Below are 18,423 nucleotides of genomic sequence, written 5' to 3' on the forward strand. Positions count from 1 at the left end.
TTCAGAAAAGTTCAGTATACTAGAAGGTTCTGACTTTTCAGTAAAGAGGTTTTCTGTAGAAGTATGAAAGTATGTGTTAGTAGACCCTGAATACAGGCATCTTAAAAATAAAGTCCCAAAACAGGGTCTGATCTCAGGAGGAAAAGGTCAGCACACATCAAACAATCAACCTGACCAATTGTCTTTAGAAACCATTATCTCAGAACAAGTTTAATTCAAAGTCAGAACGTAGATGTCATCTTGACAATAAACCCCAAGATGGTCTATTTCAGTGTACTGGAAGGACATCATAAATGCTGAGTTGTTTCCAACCAGTACTAAAATTAAAAGCCCCTGCTTATAAAACAGAGATAACTATATATAATACCTAAAAAGTTAAAAATTCACGTTTTTTTTTTTCCTGAGTGCTTGTGAAGTATTAATGACCCCTCAATTTTCAGTAATGGGTTTGCACTAAGTCTGAATCTGCAAAGGAGAAACTGGATTGAGGCAGCTGCAGAGGGGAGAAGCAAGGGGGAGAGACTGGCCCTTTAAATGCAGGGACACCAGCTTCCTGCTTGGAGTCTCTTTCAGTTAATAAAGGTCCCTCCTTAAGCCAATGTGTCTACTCATCCAAGTACGGTAAATAGTAACAATAAATGCTGTCAAGAGTGACACAGACTGAAGCAAAGTGACATCACTCTAGATACATAATTGCATTTTTTTTTTCTTGATACAGGTGGCCAGCCACAAGGGTCTCATCAGTAACTGCCTGAGTTCTGAGACACATCCATAAACATCTCCTGCGAACCATTTTCAGTAGCTTCATCAGACAAATGAATGCACTTAGATCTGTGTGTGTGCACTTCATCGTGAACTTACCTTGTGTGCCCGCTGAGTCACAGTTCTTCTAAAAATAAATAGGTTGCTCAAAATTTCTGAGGCTCTGGTTTTCTTTAGCATATGTGCTAGTTGGTGGTGGATAAAAACCACCTCTAAAAATGTCACAGCCAAAATCACCTGTCTGTGTGCTTGAAAAGCCCAGGGAAACAAAAACAAAAATGAGTAGTGCTAATACACATGCCCAGGCCCATGGTAAACTGGCTGCCTTGGGAAGGGTCAGAGGTCCTTCTCTTTAGAGGAAAGCACATAATAAGATCATTGCAAGCCTACCTCGGTTCAGGTTCCTGCTGTGATCATTAGATTAACAGCTGAGTGATTTGAAACAGGGTTTTAAAGTCATGAAGCTTTAGCTCCCTTACATACAAAATGAGGACAATGAAACAATTCTATTTTCTCTGGTGTTTGTGAGGATTAAGTGAGACAATGAGTATAAAGCACATTTCAATCCTGGGGACTGTGGCTGAGGAACTCTATGGTAAGTGTGTGGTATATAAGAGCTGTTACATTTAAAACTGAGCGACATGATGATCATTCTCATCAGGTTTTTAGATTTAATTTCAGTATTACATATTACAAACACTTATCTACAGTTTATAACACTAACTTCAAACAGCACCATTATCTACCCAGCTTTTAGATACCTGCTAAAGGATTCAGTCTTGTCCTGAATCCAGTTCAATAGCTGGTTTCTGGTATATGAAATTGGTCATTCAACAGTAGTGTTTCTTTCTTTCTTTTTTTTTTTTAAGATTATTTATTTATTTGAGAGAGAGAAAAAGAGAGAGAGAGAGAGAATGAGAGAAAGAAAGCAAGCATGAGAGGGGAGAAAGTCAGAAGGAGAAGCAGACTGCCCACCAAGCAGGGAGCCTGATGTGGGACTCGATCCTGAGACTCCATGATCGTAACCTGAGCTGAAGGCAGTTGCTTAACCAACTGAGCCACCCAGGTGCCCCCAACAATAGTGTTTCCAATATTTTATTATATCCATACACATAGGGAAATGACACAAAAGAATTCTGACTCTTCCAGAGGAGATCCCATTATATACTGCTCTATCTCCTGCTTTTGCTATAAAAAAAAAAAAAAAGAGTCCATTTCAACAGTTTATATTGTTAAATAGTGGTTATAAATGTCATCACTCTGACATAATAAATCCTGGTTACAGAAAAAGAATCTGTGAATGTGCATGTGTTCTACTCCCTGGAAATTAAAAAAGTGAAGGATTTTTTAATATATGTATGATATTTTATATATTAAAATATATTTTATATATAGACACACACACACATAATATATAAACATATACACACATACACATGGGGGAAAAAGAGAGTGAACGAGAAGAAGAAAAAGGCAACAATATACCAGGCTCTTTTCTAGGTAACTGTTACAAAGGCTAGAATCTACTAAGACAAAACAAACATTAATGAATATAGAAATATGTAATTATAAACCCTGGTAAGTATTATGAAGAAAAACTACAGTTTCGGAGGTGAGAGAAACTTTCCCTTAGGAAGTCACATTTGTTTTTCCATCTCAAAGCTGAGACACATTTCCATTTCTGGGTGGGGGATGGGGAGGGTGAAGAGAAGGAAAATCTGCTAAGCACAGATGTTCTCCTGATACATAAAATTCAAAGTCTTCAGGACTGAAAACTGGCCCACGAGGCTGGTGTGCTGAGAGAAAGCAGGGTACGTGGACTGAAATGAAAGGTCTCCATGTTTGAGTGATCTGAAAATTGATCACAAAGCATTTTGATTAAGCAACAATTTAGTATTTCTTGATTTGACAAAAAATGGCAAGGAGATCAGAATACACAATGGATCTAAAACCACAATAACAAAGAGGTATAAAAAATACTTCCAAATATTTGCCTTTTACCTGGAATAGAGACTTCTTTAACCTCAGTATTTTTTGACAGGAAAATTTTTTAAAAAGGTGCTCCACTTTACTGGACAAAAAAAAAAAAAACATTTTCCCACAGTTTCCTCTTTAATGAACAATGAGGCAAAGAAGCAGATGGAAAAGCTGCAAGTACTCATGTCTTCTGAGTTGTCACTCTCTGAATTGGGCCAGTTCTACTGATTTCTTAAGGCGTGTTTTCCTGTTAATGTCTACATGCTATCGACTCATAACTATTGCTTTCCAACACACTGAGGAGAAACATGTGCTCAAGTCCCTTATCCTGCAGAGAGGCAAGAGAGTGGAAAGGATGTTGTTCTTTGTGAACAGTAGCAATGTCTCGTTAACATTACCCACAGCTATGTCCAAACAGATCAAAAGGAAGAAGAATACAGATGTTCTAATTTTTCCTCTGGCTCTGATATTAATGAGCAAAGCTTCTTCTCTCAAATACCTAATTAAATAATGTTTCTATGATTTTTTTTTTCAATTCTCAAAACAAAGACCTAGCTTGATTTCAGGGGGATACTTCGAATCATCAAAGAAAAACCCTGAGATCAGGCTATGACCTATGCTATCACCTACGTATCATGTTGCTCACCAGGCATGGTCCAGGTTTAGGGAGAGTCCTATGTGAAGAGCTCACTGGCAGATACATGAAGGGGTTTACACATAGACATCTACTTCTTCCTCTAAGAATAACTTCAAATGCTAGTGAGCTTATCAATCTACCTATTTTTATCTGTATATTATTCCTTTAATTTGGACTGAGGATGTTTCTGGGTATGACCGTTAATATGATTTCATTTTTGTATGTGTATTACAATAGCTCCTATGTCTATCTTAAAAGAAGCATTTCTAACCTTTGGCACCAGAAGACCAGGGTTGGAGTCCTGACCTTTTAGCTTCCTGTATATAATCCCTAGGACAGTCCTTTAACCTCTTGGAAACTCAGCTTTATCATCAAAAACAAACAAACAAGAAACAATATTGCACTCCCTTATATGTGGAATCTACAAAGGACAAACTCAGAGAAACGGAAGTGGTAGCTACCTGGGGATGGGGGTAGGCGAAATGGGGAGCTGTTGTGCAAAGGCTAATATACCCAGTTATAAGATTAACAAGTTCATTATAACTAATAACACTGTATCATATACTTAAATGTTGCAAGAGAGTAGATCTTAAATGTTCTTACCACAAAAAGGAAATGGTAACTGCATGATGAAAGTGGTAGCTAATACTATGGTAGCAATCACTTCACACTTAATAAATGTATCTAATCAACACATCTTACACCTTAAACCCACACAATGTTGTGTGTCAATTATATAGCAATAAAGCAGGAAAAAAGTTGACCTGGAAAAGTCTTTCAGAGTCCTGGGATCTAGCCCCCATCAGGCTCCTTGCTCAGTAGGAGCCTGCTCTCCCTCTGCCTACTGCTCTCCATGCTAGTGCGTCTGCTCTCTCTTTCTCTCTCTCTTTCTCTCTCGCTATCTCTCTCCCTGTAAAACAAGACAATAAACTCTTTAAAAAATAAAATAAAATAAATAAAATAAGGCAAAGCACAGTGCCTTATTTTGCTTGTTTTAATTCATTTTTTAATAAAATGTATAGGAGGAGCATTTGCTACATTTTCAAACAATAAATAGGGATTAGGGGAGAGGGGACTAGAAAAACATAATGTCAGATTGATTCCAAAGTGGAACCAGCGTCACGAAAGTAACAATTTTCCCATAATCTGCAGAATGGAGAGGGTGGGTGGGACAGTCAGACCCAGAAACCCAGTCATGAGGCTGTTGGAGAAGCACAAAAGAAAGTGCTAGGAGCCAGAATAAAAGAAGAGGAGAGTCTAGGGGCACTTCAAATTCAAAGAACTGGTACCAGTTGTACAGAATGGACAAAAGAGAAAAATCAATGAAAATGACCAGGAAGTTACTACTTATCCTAGAGTGATAAAGGAACATTTAGTCTCTTACACCTCCATGAGCTACTATTGCTTAAAGGAGAATGTCCAATCTTTCAAAGGAGCTGGGGAAGAAAAAGGTCAAAAAATTTTGGTTCTAGAGTGAAATTAATAGCTACCATTTATTAAGCAGTTACTTTTCAAAAACCGTGTTAAGCATTTTTGGACATTTTTCAATATTTTACAACAACTCTATACAACAGGAATTATGTTTTCCTTACTCCCAGAGGCTCAGAAAATTTAGGGAATTTGGAAAAGTCACATTACTAGCTTATAGCAAAGCACTTGCCTATATGAACCATAACAATCTGTGATTAGCATATTCAACAGATACATTAATTTCAAAACTGAAGATCAGCTTGTTTCTATGCTTGAGTTATGAGCAGTAATCTTTCCACGTCTGTGTTATAGGCAGAACAAAACAAGAAAAAATAAGACAAAAATATCCTAACAACTCTTAAAAGAGTTAGTAATATGGTAAGATTTTATTTAAAGGCAGGGAGTATATCTTACTTTTCTACCCTCAGGGTTTAAAACTACACTATGCTCATTAAAAGTAAACTTAACTAGAGGGATGCCTGGGTAGCTCAGTTGGTTAAGCTATTGCCTTCAGCTCAGGTCATGATCCCAGGGTCCTGGGATCTAGTCCAGCATCGGGCTCCTTGCTCAGTGGGGAACCTGCTTCTCTCTGCCTCTGCCTGCCACTCTGCCTGCTTGTGCTCTCTCTATCTCTTTGACAAATTAATAAATAACATCTTTTGAAAAAAAAATTTAAAAAATAAAAATAAGCTTAACTAGAGAATGAAAAAAGGAATAAATCAATGAAGGAAAAGGTACGCCGCCTGTTGTTGGTAAATCAGATAAAACCATACTAAACATATATGAATTCTTTATTCAAGAAGGATGATTGACAACCTTCTAGAGGAATTTGCTCCAACACACAGAGTTTGGAGCACACACAGTTGTGTGCTCCAAACACAACTAATAGTGTGATTATATCACTTTCAAATCTCATACTAAAATTTTGATCCAATTATTTATCTCGTACTTTTTAGTAAGACAAAGAAGGGCTAAGCTACATATTGTACAGAACTATGGAGTTTCAAATCTATTTTTAATTTGTTCCTTGGCCTGCTCAACTCAAGGCAAAATAATTAGTTTTTAGGAAGGTACTGTGTTTTTTTTTTATAAACTTTATTCATGTTAGATTTTTTTTCAATTTTTTTAATCTATTTTTATGTTTCAGGGAAGCTAAACCAATCTAAAACTGAATCCATTAATTTGATACAATGATTAATTTCATCAGGGATGGTGGAAGAATGACAGACATGATTAAATCAAGTAGTTAGGTGTTTTTCTAATATCAATAACCTGACTTCATGTCTTCTCTGAAATTACTGATTTTTTTTTATCATCTTTCGACCATGGCTTCTAAAAGGACCATCTGAAAACTGAAAAGAAACCAACAAAACAAGATTTTAAGTAGATTCAGAGGTCTCTTTCTTTTTCATATGTATTGGTGGTTTGATCAGAGATAGTAAACTACAGCCCATGGATTAAATCCAGTCCATTGCCCAGATTGTCTGATCTGAGAGCAAAGAATCATTTTTACATTTTAGATGGTCACATTTTAACAGTTATGTCCATACCTACATAATATCCTCCATATTGACTTTTGACCGGCAGCACCTGGATTATTTACTATCTGGACTTTTAAGAGAATGTTTGCTGATGCTTAGTCTAGACATTTTTTTTTTTTCTTAAAAGGAGGAATTTGTGAAATGGTTATATTATTGGTAAGAGTGTAAGTGGATACAGAGTTTACAATGAAGCATTTTTGGCTCCTACCACTTAGCATTTGTTGCCTGGAATCTGTTACTTAGGATTTTATTTGTCATTAAATGTTTGGCATCCTTTCTCATGAAGAATGGATGGCCATTTCCTACTAAACCAAAAAAAAAAAAAAAGTGTTATATTAAGTTTTATAAATATCAATTTACATAGTTTCTCACAGACCAAAAAAGGAAGATAGAGACATTTGGTGCTTACCGAGACCAAAAAGAAAAGAAAAATATTACACATTTAGTTTTTCATAAAAGATTAAAACAGAAAGTATACTGCATATTGAACCATTGGTCATAAAGGTCATGATCCTTCCTTCCTGGAGCAGAGGAAGAAATTGAAAGGAGGCATCAGAATCTTCCAAGGAACATTTTCAAATTAGCTCCTCCAAATTCTCCTCTCCTGCCCCTATGCAATGAACATCTCTTTGCTGTGCTAAGGGAATGCTTTTCCAAGGAGTGCAAAGTAACCCGTCAGGGGTACTGAGGGGTTGGGAACCAATGCGCTGCTTTAATCCCTCTCAACACAGAAAATTGAGCAATGTTCTCTATCCCAGATCTATCCCAGATTGTCCATGGTACCCAAGAAAATAAGGGCTCCAACAGAAGGGACACTCAGGCAAAAAAGGATCAAAGTTAACACCTGCATTCCAACACTGATTTAACTATAATAGTATTCCCCTTGCTGGGGTACATAATTGTTGCAGGGGTACAAATAAAAAAGACTCATATGATTTGTTTCATTTTACCAGAAAAAAAGATTTTTAATGATTCGAGTTATTAAGACTTGAACAGATTAAGACTACTATTCAAAAATACTTAGAGATAAATTAATAAGTTAAACCAGATTGATATTTAATTAAAAATTAATATGGTTTTTAAAAAGTAGAATGTAACAACATTCTTAGCCTACTCTGACAGAGTTAAGTTCTCACACCACTGGTATTTGAGTATTTTTTGGTATTTTGACCTTCTCTGGGGAAAATCTAGCCAATACAAACAAACCACTTGATAATTTAATTTTTGAAAATTTCTGATACATTTCTCTATAAAGTATAATTTTTCATCTTAGTATTTAACCATGATTTAAGTTGATAATGGGTGGCACATACACTCTAAATTTGGTTAAAGCACATAATAACTATTTAGCCATAATAACTATCTTTTATTGTGCTCTCAAAATTTCAGATATATTGTCATAGCATATTCATCCAGAAATTTGGGGATTTCTACATTACAGATGAGAAAACATGTGGGAGATACACAGAATGTTTTCATAAATTCACAAAGTGGCTTAAAGATAATCCCATACTTAAATTACACTGCCCAAAATCTTGCTTTTGACATCTGCCTTCTCTTTAACTCTAACGAGCAAAATAAAAATTATGAAGGTATTAATAAAGCAAACAGATTCAAATCCCAAAGTAAGCTTTAGTGCCTGAATGCTCATTTGATTCAATCCATAATTTCCAAATCCCCACTTCTTTTTATTATATGTTGATATGTCCTGTGGGTAAGATAAATGGCTCATGGAACATGAAACCAGGCTCAACCATACAGACCCAAGGAAGGGAAAGTCGCATTCTAGTGCTTAATATTTAATCCGGCCATCTCCATGGAAACAGACATTTAAAAGAAAACATTGTCATGTAACTGCATAATAAGACTTTTTAGAATTGATTGCCAACAATTGCAATGTATTTAGCAAAAAAAAAAAAAAAAAATTGCCTGAAACACCACCTACTTGATAAAACAAATGAAATCAGTGAGGTCAGGAAATGAAAGTAAAGAATAACAACGTGCTCTCCTCAGTCCACTCAGGTAATCACTTCCTCTCCCTCCATTTCAATGTGACAGATTGTCGTTCCCCTATGAAAACCCATATATATGGTTTTGGTATAACTAGTTGGTTGTGCTATCTATACAAGTTCAATGCAAATTTCGCCAGAGTAAGAGAAGAAAAAGAGAGAGAATTTCCTTAGACCGAAATGTTCAACCTGCCCGCGGAGAGGACCCATCATTCCAACAGGCTTTAAGTCTCAGATGTCTGTTGTATTTCCGTCCACGTCCAAAGTCCTGCCAGTGCTAGACTAAAACTAAGATGCTCTCCTGCAAAGAAGCCTTGTAGAAGCCAAAAAAAGGGGAGGGGTAGATTTTGAGAAAATGAAAGAAAAAAAATTCCAATTTTACTTTATTTCAAGTGAGTAAATGCACTTGATTCAGTAGCTCAAGAAATCATCTCAAGAGAAGCGACGTTTAGCGCATTAAAAAGGCTTAACTATTTTATGTGTCTGCGAGGTGTGTAAATTCTAAACGACCCAAGGTTTCCTGTTTGTTTCTAAGGCCTCGGGCTCTTTGCACGTCGCGGAGGCCTTAGTGGTCCCCGGGGCCCCTTTCCGCGTGGGAGTTTCCCGGCTTGCAGAAGCTCGGAGCCGCCGCCCGGGCGCTGGCAGAGCGTTCCCACGCTCAGGCCGGGTCGGGAGGCCGCGGTGACCCCAGGGGCTCCTTCCCCGGGTTCGCCCTCAGGGCCCCGCCCCGGCCCCCCCTCCTCCCCAGGTCCCGGCTCCGGAGCGTGGGAGCGCAGCTGCAGCCGGGAGCGGCAGGCGGAGGCATCTCCAAGGATGCGCGCCTGAGACCCAGGCAGGAAGTGGAGGATGCAGTGAGGCGCTGGGGACATCGCGGGGGCCGCCCCGGGATGCCCCCCACCCCACCCCCCCTCGCGCGCGCACACGCGCGCGCACACACACACGCACGCACACGCAGCGCGCGTCGCCAGAGCGGGGCCCAAGCTAGAGGGGCCCGTCACTTACTTGATGTCTTCCCACACCTCCGGCCCGTAATTGCGGATCACCAGCAGCTCCAGCGCGTGATTCACAAATCCGTACTGCAGGGACAGGAGAGACCTGAGTGTCAGGGACCAGCGGTAGGTGGGAAGGGGTTCGGGGGCGAGGCAGCAGCACCAGCGGCCACAACTCTGGTTTAACCTTGTCCCCTGGCCCCTGGCTCCGCTCTGTTCGGGGTACTCGGTGCTGAAGAGAGGCATCAGAGACGCCACACCTCCACCCCAATAAAAGGCAGATCCTCTCCGCCACCGTCCGCCCCATCGCCGTGCCACCTTCTTACCCCTCCGCTCACCTGTCACCGCTCCGAGGCAGGAGGGTGGGGGGTTGGGGGTGGGAGGGGGTATCCGGGCAAGTGTGGCAAAGGGGACGCGAACCCGGCGCTCCCCCCGCCATTGGCTCTCAGCCACACACACCAGTGGGGTCCGTCTGAGCCGAAAATGCCCCGCGCCTCAGCCGCAAGACCCCTTCCCGAGCCTGGGAAGTCGCGGCACGGTGCCGAGCGGTGGACCCTCCGCTGAGGAGCAAAGGCAATGACCGCCCCCGTCGCGACCCCCAGCGTTCCCAAATCCCTTCTCAGAACACAGGCAAGACCGCGAGACTGCTCCCGCGACCCGCGGTGCGATCCTCCTGCCCCCGCGCCAAGCTCGGGTGGCTCGGCCGGTTCCTTAGGGCAACCAGGCCGGGCACAGCGTGAGGTTCCCAGCCTAACCCGACTGGAGACACTCACCATGGTGTCTGCGACCCGAGCCGAGGAGGCAGCTCCCACGCAGACGCACGGCCGAAGGGACCCGGGTGGCGGCTGCAGCAGCGACAGCGCAACAGGACCGCGGCGGCAGCATAGAGCTGGAAGCCGCGCAGCCGCCTAGGCCCGCCCTGATTGCCACCTCTTCGCAGCCAATGGGGAGTCGAGCCGCTGGAGGCCGGTCGTTGCCTCCCAGTTTTCAACCAGTCAGCAATAGAGGAGGGAATTCGGATGCTCTCTGCGCTGCTGCGCTCCAGTGCCTTCCAGCCCCCGCCCCAGTGACAAGGCTTTCATTTGAGGCCATTACATGACGACGGAGAAGCCCCAGTCTTGCTTCTTGCATGAATTCTGGGGGAGGAAGAATGCAGCTGTTGGTGTCTCATCAAATGCATTCTTACCCAAAGATCTGCCTTCATGGGTAGCAAAAACTAAGGATGAGTGTGTGTGTGTGTGTGTGTGTGTGTGTGTTGCAAGGATGAGTGTGTGTCTGTGTGTATTGCAACAGACAAGCCCTAAAAAGGACTAGGCCCTCATGGTCAGCATCCTCATGTTCATCGTCCTCTTGCAGATAAACATTTCCTTTGTGGCTTGATTCCTCAACAGCTTTTGGCAAACTGAAAACTAGTAGTACTGAGCTTAACACATATTACTTATACTTAATGAGACTAGTTGAGTGAGCCAGCTAAAGTATTCAGCTTGATAAGTGTAATAATACAGTTTGGTGAGCAGCCTGTCAACCCCAACTTTGTCCTTCCCTACAACATTCAGTGATCTGTGCTTTTTCTTGGTGAGACGTCTGACCCTGTACCATAGAGAAGAGCCATGGGAGTTTTTAACTGCCCAGAAGAGACTTCCTTTCCCCCTTCTCAAAGATTAACAGATGAACTGGAAAACAAAACAAAACAAAGTGAGCAATAATCTTTTCATTAATCTATCTCCCAGTCTACATTCTACCAGGCACTTAGGTTCCTTACTGCTCTGAGCCCCACCACAGGGAAAAGATGAGAGGAACAGGAGCTTTCTGTTGATTAAAACTCTGCTTGAGGTGCATGGATATGGTTAAATAGTATTAGGTACAAAATGAGGAAGAGAAAGAAGCATTGCTACTAGGTTGCCAGCCTCAAGTGGACCTGAGAAGCCAGGATAGTATTCTGTAATGTGAAGAGTTTACTGTGAGAAAAATTTCAATATGGTAGAAAAAATGTCAAAGCAAGAAAACGGGTGCTGGCATTGATACCCAGAGACCTATACTGAAGTGTGACTGATAAAGAAATAATATATAAAAAATAAAACAACAACAAATAACTTATTAAAAAAACTAACTTTATCAATGATGATCAAATAAGTTAGAGTCATACAATGGGATACTTCACACAATAAATAAAATATTAAACCTTAATTTATTATTAACTATTAATTTTTAACCATTAAAATGGCCTATTACTCTCTATAACTCTGAAAAAGATAGATACATAACAATACAGAAAAAAACATATTATTAAATAAACAAATGATACATGAATGTAATGACTCTAGATTTTTTTCATGGTTATATAGGATAAAATGCTATTTGGGTAGTAAGACCACACACACACACACACACACACACACACACATTGTCTTGAGTATAACCTTGGGAAATGCATAGGAAAACTTCAATATGCCTATTGTCTCTAATTCAAACTAGTGGTTGGACAGACCAAGGCTTTTACATTTTGTATTATGACCATCTGTACCTTTTGATATTTATCTATAAAGATGTAATAATTTTTTATTTTGTTGAAAAGAATTTTTATCTTATCTTGACCTATCTTCTTTCAACCAGCAGTAGACCCCTGTTGCATCTCAGTCTGGAGTGTGCTTTGGTGTTCTCTAGACTTTTCCTAGGCAAAAGATAGAAAGGAAACTGCTCTCTAATTATGAAAAATAAGAAAAGTCCACCTGGAGAGAGATATGAGAGGAAATGAAGAATGAGCGTCCCTGTCAACTCTTGTTCTCTCTCCCTGAAGTTCAAACATTTCTCTATCATTGCTCTTCTGTCTGGTAACTTTTTGTACTGATTGCCCTTCTGTCCAACACCTATTTGCATTTGTAAATATATTTTACAGTTTTGTTTTCTAATAGTCTCATATTCATTCTGAATCCAAAAGAAATTCTGTTCACCAAATCTTTGTCTGCTTTTGTTTGGCTCAGATGAGACTACAAAGGATATGATGGTCTACGAAATGGGGGTGCCCATCAGCTGTGGGTGATCCCAAAGAAGGTCACTCTGTTTCTACAACACCTACCGATTACTGCCACCATCACTCCCATGACAAAGGAGCATAGGGATACAGTCACAAATAGTCTATGTTGTATTCTCAGAAACAATGTACTACCTTTGAAGGCACCAAGGGCAAGCTACTCCAAGATGGGCCACTTCGGTGTACAGACTATTTTTTTTAAAGACTGTTTCTTTTTTAATAATTTTAATTTTATTTATTTTTAAAGTGAACTCTACCCTTACGTGGAGCTTGATCTCACAACTCTGAGATTAACGGTCAAATGCTTTATTGAGCCAGCGGAATGCCCCTGGTAAGGAGACTATTTTGAACCAAAAGCAGTCTAAGATCCTGTAAGCTCAAAAGAAATTTTACCCCTCCCTTAACTGCTTAGAAGGATTTAAATTGAGGGTTTTTTGTTTTTGTTTTTTCCAGAATAAAGGTGACCAGTAGAAACAAATTTTATCTGAGTGACACATCTGTATGGAATGACAAACATCTAGCTATGAAATGGCTGCTCCTCTTATTGCCCTGTAAATTGCTTTTCTTCTGTTAAAAAACAAAATTAAGGGGGGCCTGGGTGGCTCAGTGAGTTAAAGCCTCTGCCTTCAGCTCAGGTTATGATCCCAGGGTCCTGGGATCCAGCCCTGAGTCAAGCTCTCTGCTCAGCGGGGAGCCTGCTTCCTCCTCTCTCTCTGCCTGCCTCGCTGCCTACTTGTGATCTCTGTCTGTCAAATAAATAAATCAATTATTTTTAAAAAATTAAACCAAGTAAGTGTGAAGATCTAATTGTCTTTATTAAAGAAATCATGAATCAGGCAGCACCCCCTCCATTAAGTAGACAGGCACTCCAAGAGTTGTTCAAAATGGAAGGATTTTATAGAAGAATGGTGGGGGGTAAGCTTATTAGCAAAAGAATAAGATTGTGCCAGGTGAGGGTGGTTTCTAGAGGAGAAAGCAAGATGCCTCATGCAGATTATCTCATCTTTCTTTGAGGGGTGGAGAGGACCCAGGTGGCAGACTCAGTGGCACAGATGGAAAATTTCTACATTTCTGGGGGAATATTGAATTGCTATAAGATTAGGTATTGGGCACTGACTTGAGAACTCTGATGAAGTGACACAATTTGGGGTCAGTCTTTGTTTTTTATACTTTCTTCTAAAGTCCCAGACCCCTACCCCCTTCTCCTTAATTCAGAATGACATAGATACTTCATTATGTCTGACCATCTTTATGATTCTCGTGCTGTGTGGATTGCCAGTTCATACACAATTACATTTTATTATCCCCTGTGAGTCTCTCCATTAATCCAGGTAGGAAAACACTTGATGACAGCAGGAATTCTTGCTCCAGGACAATTGGCATAGTGGACAGTATCCTTTCACTCGCCGAACACTGCATGCCCTAGGCACATCATGTCAGCCCCCCGGAATCCATCTGGGGAGTCCAGTGGAGCAAGAATGGAGAGAGTCGTTTTTCTCTCTTCTTAAATTTAGATTAACTGGACAAAATAGTTCCTCAGGCTTAGCTACTCTTTGGTTACTGATCCCTTTCCTCCCAGAGATGGTCTTTGTTTTCTTTTGTCTGTGTCTTTCACATGGTTTGTCAAAGGGACTTGGAATGTGTGAGCATGAGGTAAAGGCTGTCTCCCATGGACAACCATGGAAGCCAAAGCTACAAACCTGGTGAGCAGGAGTCAAGCCTTTAGCTGTTAGAGCACTTGCCACCAAACTCAAAGACTCCTGTGATAGGATAAGTTGGTCAGACCTGGGTTGACACTAGAACGTTCACCACCTTCTAGAAAACTTCCATGCAACCAGGTACACTATAAAACGTTAAGTGGTCCCCAAGCCCATGATACATCCCTCCTAGGTATGAGTGTGGCTCCAAAAGACCCAATGCTTAGATAAAGCTGTTAAGGTACATATTGCACATAGGAGTTTTTCTCTCATCTTGTTCTGTGTCCTCAAAGCTTGGTTTTGTGACCAGTGAGAATATTCTCTTTGGTCTCCACCATTCTGGGAGTCCACTTACTAGGGTGCACTTTGATAGATGGTCCAGTACACTGGGGTTTTGAGTCTCTCTGTCCTGCTCTGCCACCTCTTAGGGGAGTTTTTCATGGAGGTTTGAGCCCATAGTGATGTGGAAAACAGAGGCAAAAGAAAAGTTATTAAATTTCCTTACTATCTAGAGCCCACTGAAAAGTCCTTGTAACAGTCAGAGTGACATTCCTGTAGGGACTAAACTACCTCCACCTCAATCCTTTGCAAAGGGCAAAAGGCAATCCTCACCTGACTGCTCCCCCCACCCCAACCAGGATCCTGTGGGTCTACTTTAACATATAAAAATTCCTTTGGAAACTTCCTTTATCTCTGAATCCCCCGAGATATGTTTTGACAATCGTGCCCAAGCATATGGCCCACCAATATACATCTGAAGGATCTCATGACTAAGGTTTTTTTAGACGGTAATAAATGACCTTTCCCAATAATAGCTAGCCCCTCAAGGTCCTGGAAACCTTGCTTCCAAAATTCCTTATTGACAAGCTATTCCTGACCCCCTCCCAACTTGCAGGTATATAATGGACCACTCCTCACAACCCTGGAGCAGCGACTCTTCCTGCCCGTGGGTCCTGACCCTATGCTTTAATAAGATCACCTTTTTGCACCAGAGACATGTGAAGAATTCTTTCTTGGTTGTCGGCCTGGACCTCACCTATATCCAAAACTCCATCAATAGAAACCTTTGTCGTCTCAACCTTACCTGTTTGTTGGTGCTGGAAAGTTTCATCTCACTAGCACCCACCTGGTATCCCAGATTAGCGGGCCTGGGATTGGAGATGTCTCCTGTTTTCACGGGAGACCAGAGATAAACCATTTTGTTGTCTTATTAGTATAATGGTTAGCCTTAGGGACTCCCTTGACAAGATAAAAGAGCAGAAATTAGACTTAGGACGAAGATAAATGTCCTCATCCAATGTAAAGTCCCCTTCTTAAAATCCAGCCTCATTTCCCTAGAAGATTTATAGAGACCACTCTGGTCTCATCTCTAGGTGGAAAGTATACAGGTTGTTCATGTAAATGCTGAAAGCCAGTAATGAATTTAACAAAAGCAACCAGACTGGCCATAGGGCTTGCTTTGTGCCTACCTTCCAGGGCTCTTGTAATCAGGCTTTGCCAATTTCAGACCTTACTACTATGCAATATCCTTTCTAGAAGTATCTTAGACCCCCACTGCAAAAGAATTTGTGTTCCCAGGACAGCAGCATATCTTTCAAATTATAAAGGCCTTTTACCTCTACTTTCAAAAGATTAGAATTTTTTGGCTATATTCACAACCATCCTTTCAAAGAGGAAACAAGATGACCAAAATTTTTGATAGGCCTTCCTACAAATGGACAGTGGAGGGCCAATATTCAGGAGCTGATATTGGATATTGAATTGAATTGAATTGAACTGAATTGCATTTTATTACGTTCTTTTTCTGTCCCTTCAAATTATTATTGAGTTGAGTTGATATTGAAAAAAAGGCTTTTGTTAAAATGCATTGCACAGACTTTACAAAGGCTTAGATCTTTTGCTTCCCATTTTATTTAAAAATTCTCTCTGATATAAAGAAGCAAATTTAGTTAAAAAGACTAGCTTGTCCCTTGATAACAAGAAGTGGCTGTAATCCGGTTCTTTGTGGAATTAGAAATAACTGTTTTTGTCTTACAGATTTTTGCAACGCAGAAATGTAACTCTAGAAGCAAGTCAAAAACCCATCTATCTATAACAATCACTAAAGTACACCTACTGGGGCCCCAGGGTGGCTCAGTCCTTGAGCATCCTGGAATAGAGAGCCCTGCATAGGGCTCCCTGCTCAGCAGGAGGCCTGCTTCTCCCTCTGCCACTCTCCCTGCTTGTGTTCCCTCTCTGTGTTTCTCTCTGTCAAATAAATAAAATAAAATAAAGCTCACCTATTCCTATCAAAATGCTTGTGCATATTATAAAAGATCAGGATATTGGTACAAATCTTTTTGTACTTTAAAAAAAAGGTAAATTTTAAATAGCAGTTACCCTGAAACTCTAGGGAATTTTTTTTATTATGTTCTTTTTCTGTCCCTTCAAATTATAATTATTATATCTTTGAAATGTAAACACAGCTCACAGTTGCCTGAGACTGAAGAAAGAAAGAAAAAAAAAAAAAAGAGGGGAGAGGCCTTTTAATTTTTTTCTAAATATTTTATTTACTTATTTGACAGAGAGAAATCACAAGGAGACAGAGAGGCAGGCAGAGAGAGGGGCAAGCAGGATCCCTGCTGAGCAGAGAGCCCAAGAATGGGTTCTATCCCAGGACCTGAGAACATGAGCTAAGCCTAAGGCAGAGGTTTAACCCACTGAGCTGCCCAGGAGCCCCAAGACAGAGGCTTTTTTAAAATACAAAGTCTAGCTCCTCTGACAGGCAAGTATGTTCCAAATATCCACCTTGGAAAAATCTCAGATAATCTCTTTGTGCCTTTGTGATGTAACATTTCTCTCTTTTGTTTTAAAGATTTTATTTAATTATTTATTTATTTGAGAAAGAAACAACACAAGAGCAGAGGGGAGGGTTTAGGGAGAGGGAGAATTAGGCTCCTGGCTGAGCAGAGAGCCTGATGTGGGGCTCACTTGATCCCAGGATCTGGGGTTCATGACCTGAGCCAAAGGCAGTTTTGCTCAGAACTGTGCAATCTTCTGTATTTGCCTTTGATACCTTTTATTGTCACTTTGATTAAATGTATAATTCAATATCGTTTCATAATGATTTCTGTTTGTATTTAATCAAATATTTAAACCTTTTAATATTTATCGAGATACTTCCCAAAATCAAACTCTAAAATGAGGCCTTTGGACCACAGTCTAACTGAAATTTTCAAGTGGGCCCCTGAAGCCTATCCAAACAATAACATTGTGAGAAATTAAACTAATTAGGCTAATTTTGTATGTCAAATTACATGGAAAGAGTAAGTGATAGTAAACCCTCTAAGATTCTATTTCTAGAGATATGTTATTAAAATAAGTTTTCTAAACATTGTATAAAACTAGAAAGCTGATGATACTAACCAGGTATGTTATTATCTTGAAGAGTTGTGTGTTCAAAATAACCAGATTTTCTTACCATTTGCGTTATAATGAACTCGAATCAGCTCTTTAAGCATGGCCGTTTTTATGTCTTTTCTCATTTAAAGAGAGTTACACTGTTACTCAGACACTCTTGTAAAATCTTCCTGCAGATGTGTTTCAACTTTAATGAGATTCATGGAAAGAACTCTGAGTGCAGGTTCCTGATAGCCTTAAGATCATAAAACTGAACTAGGTCAAAAAATTCTGGTTTGACTAGAAAAACTGAATTCAGCAGGACAAGAAATAGTATCATGGGACTTGAATAAACTAAGGAAATAATTATAAATTTTATATAACTTTTTGTTTGTAACACTGCTGACTTTTTAAAAATGCTTTGTTTTTATCTATTTAAGAAAAATTTTTCTTTTAGGCAAACTGATAGTGATTTGATAAAATATACCTTTGTGAGTAAATTGAAACATTTATCTTGCTCCCTACCTGAACCCTCCAGAACTCAAAAACTCTCAGGTAGTATTCTTATATTTTTACTGCAAAATATTTATTTGCATAAGTTCAATAAGAATCTGCATTGCTCATAATAGGACACAACTAAACACATTGGTTATATTACCAAAGCTTTGACTGGAATGTCATATTTGAGAGAGACATGCATACTCAGATTGACCAGCTTTGAGGAACTCAGGTTGGCTTTATAGAGCCAATAAAGCCTCTTGGAAATAAGAGCCTGGTACCTTGCTTACAGAATTGCCAGAGCCTTGCCAAGTGAGTAAAGGAGGTCATTCCTGGCAGGTACAGGAAATAATACTTTGAAGACCTCGAGAAGAAAGGCATTCACTCAGATCTAAAGGTTCTGCAGGCATAGTCTGATGACAAGTATTTGGCTT

At 40.1% G+C, this 18,423-nt stretch overlaps 1 protein-coding gene across 1 annotated transcript in view; it reads right to left on the reverse strand.

Moving 5' to 3' along the window:
* GUCY1B1 (guanylate cyclase 1 soluble subunit beta 1) overlaps nt 1–10,266 on the reverse strand; it is a 47,134-nt gene extending 36,868 nt beyond the window's left edge. Inside the window, exons 1-2 of the mRNA XM_059374744.1 lie at nt 10,159–10,266; nt 9,399–9,472 (exon numbers count right to left, since the gene is read on the reverse strand). Of these exons, the coding sequence (XP_059230727.1) occupies nt 9,399–9,472; nt 10,159–10,161 (77 nt within the window). The 5' untranslated portion in view covers nt 10,162–10,266. The remainder of the gene's footprint in view (nt 1–9,398; nt 9,473–10,158) is intronic.
* Between the last annotated feature and the right edge of the window lie 8,157 nt (nt 10,267–18,423).

This window comes from Mustela nigripes, chromosome 1, assembly GCF_022355385.1.
Source record: "Mustela nigripes isolate SB6536 chromosome 1, MUSNIG.SB6536, whole genome shotgun sequence".
Taxonomy (NCBI): Eukaryota; Metazoa; Chordata; class Mammalia; order Carnivora; family Mustelidae; genus Mustela; species Mustela nigripes.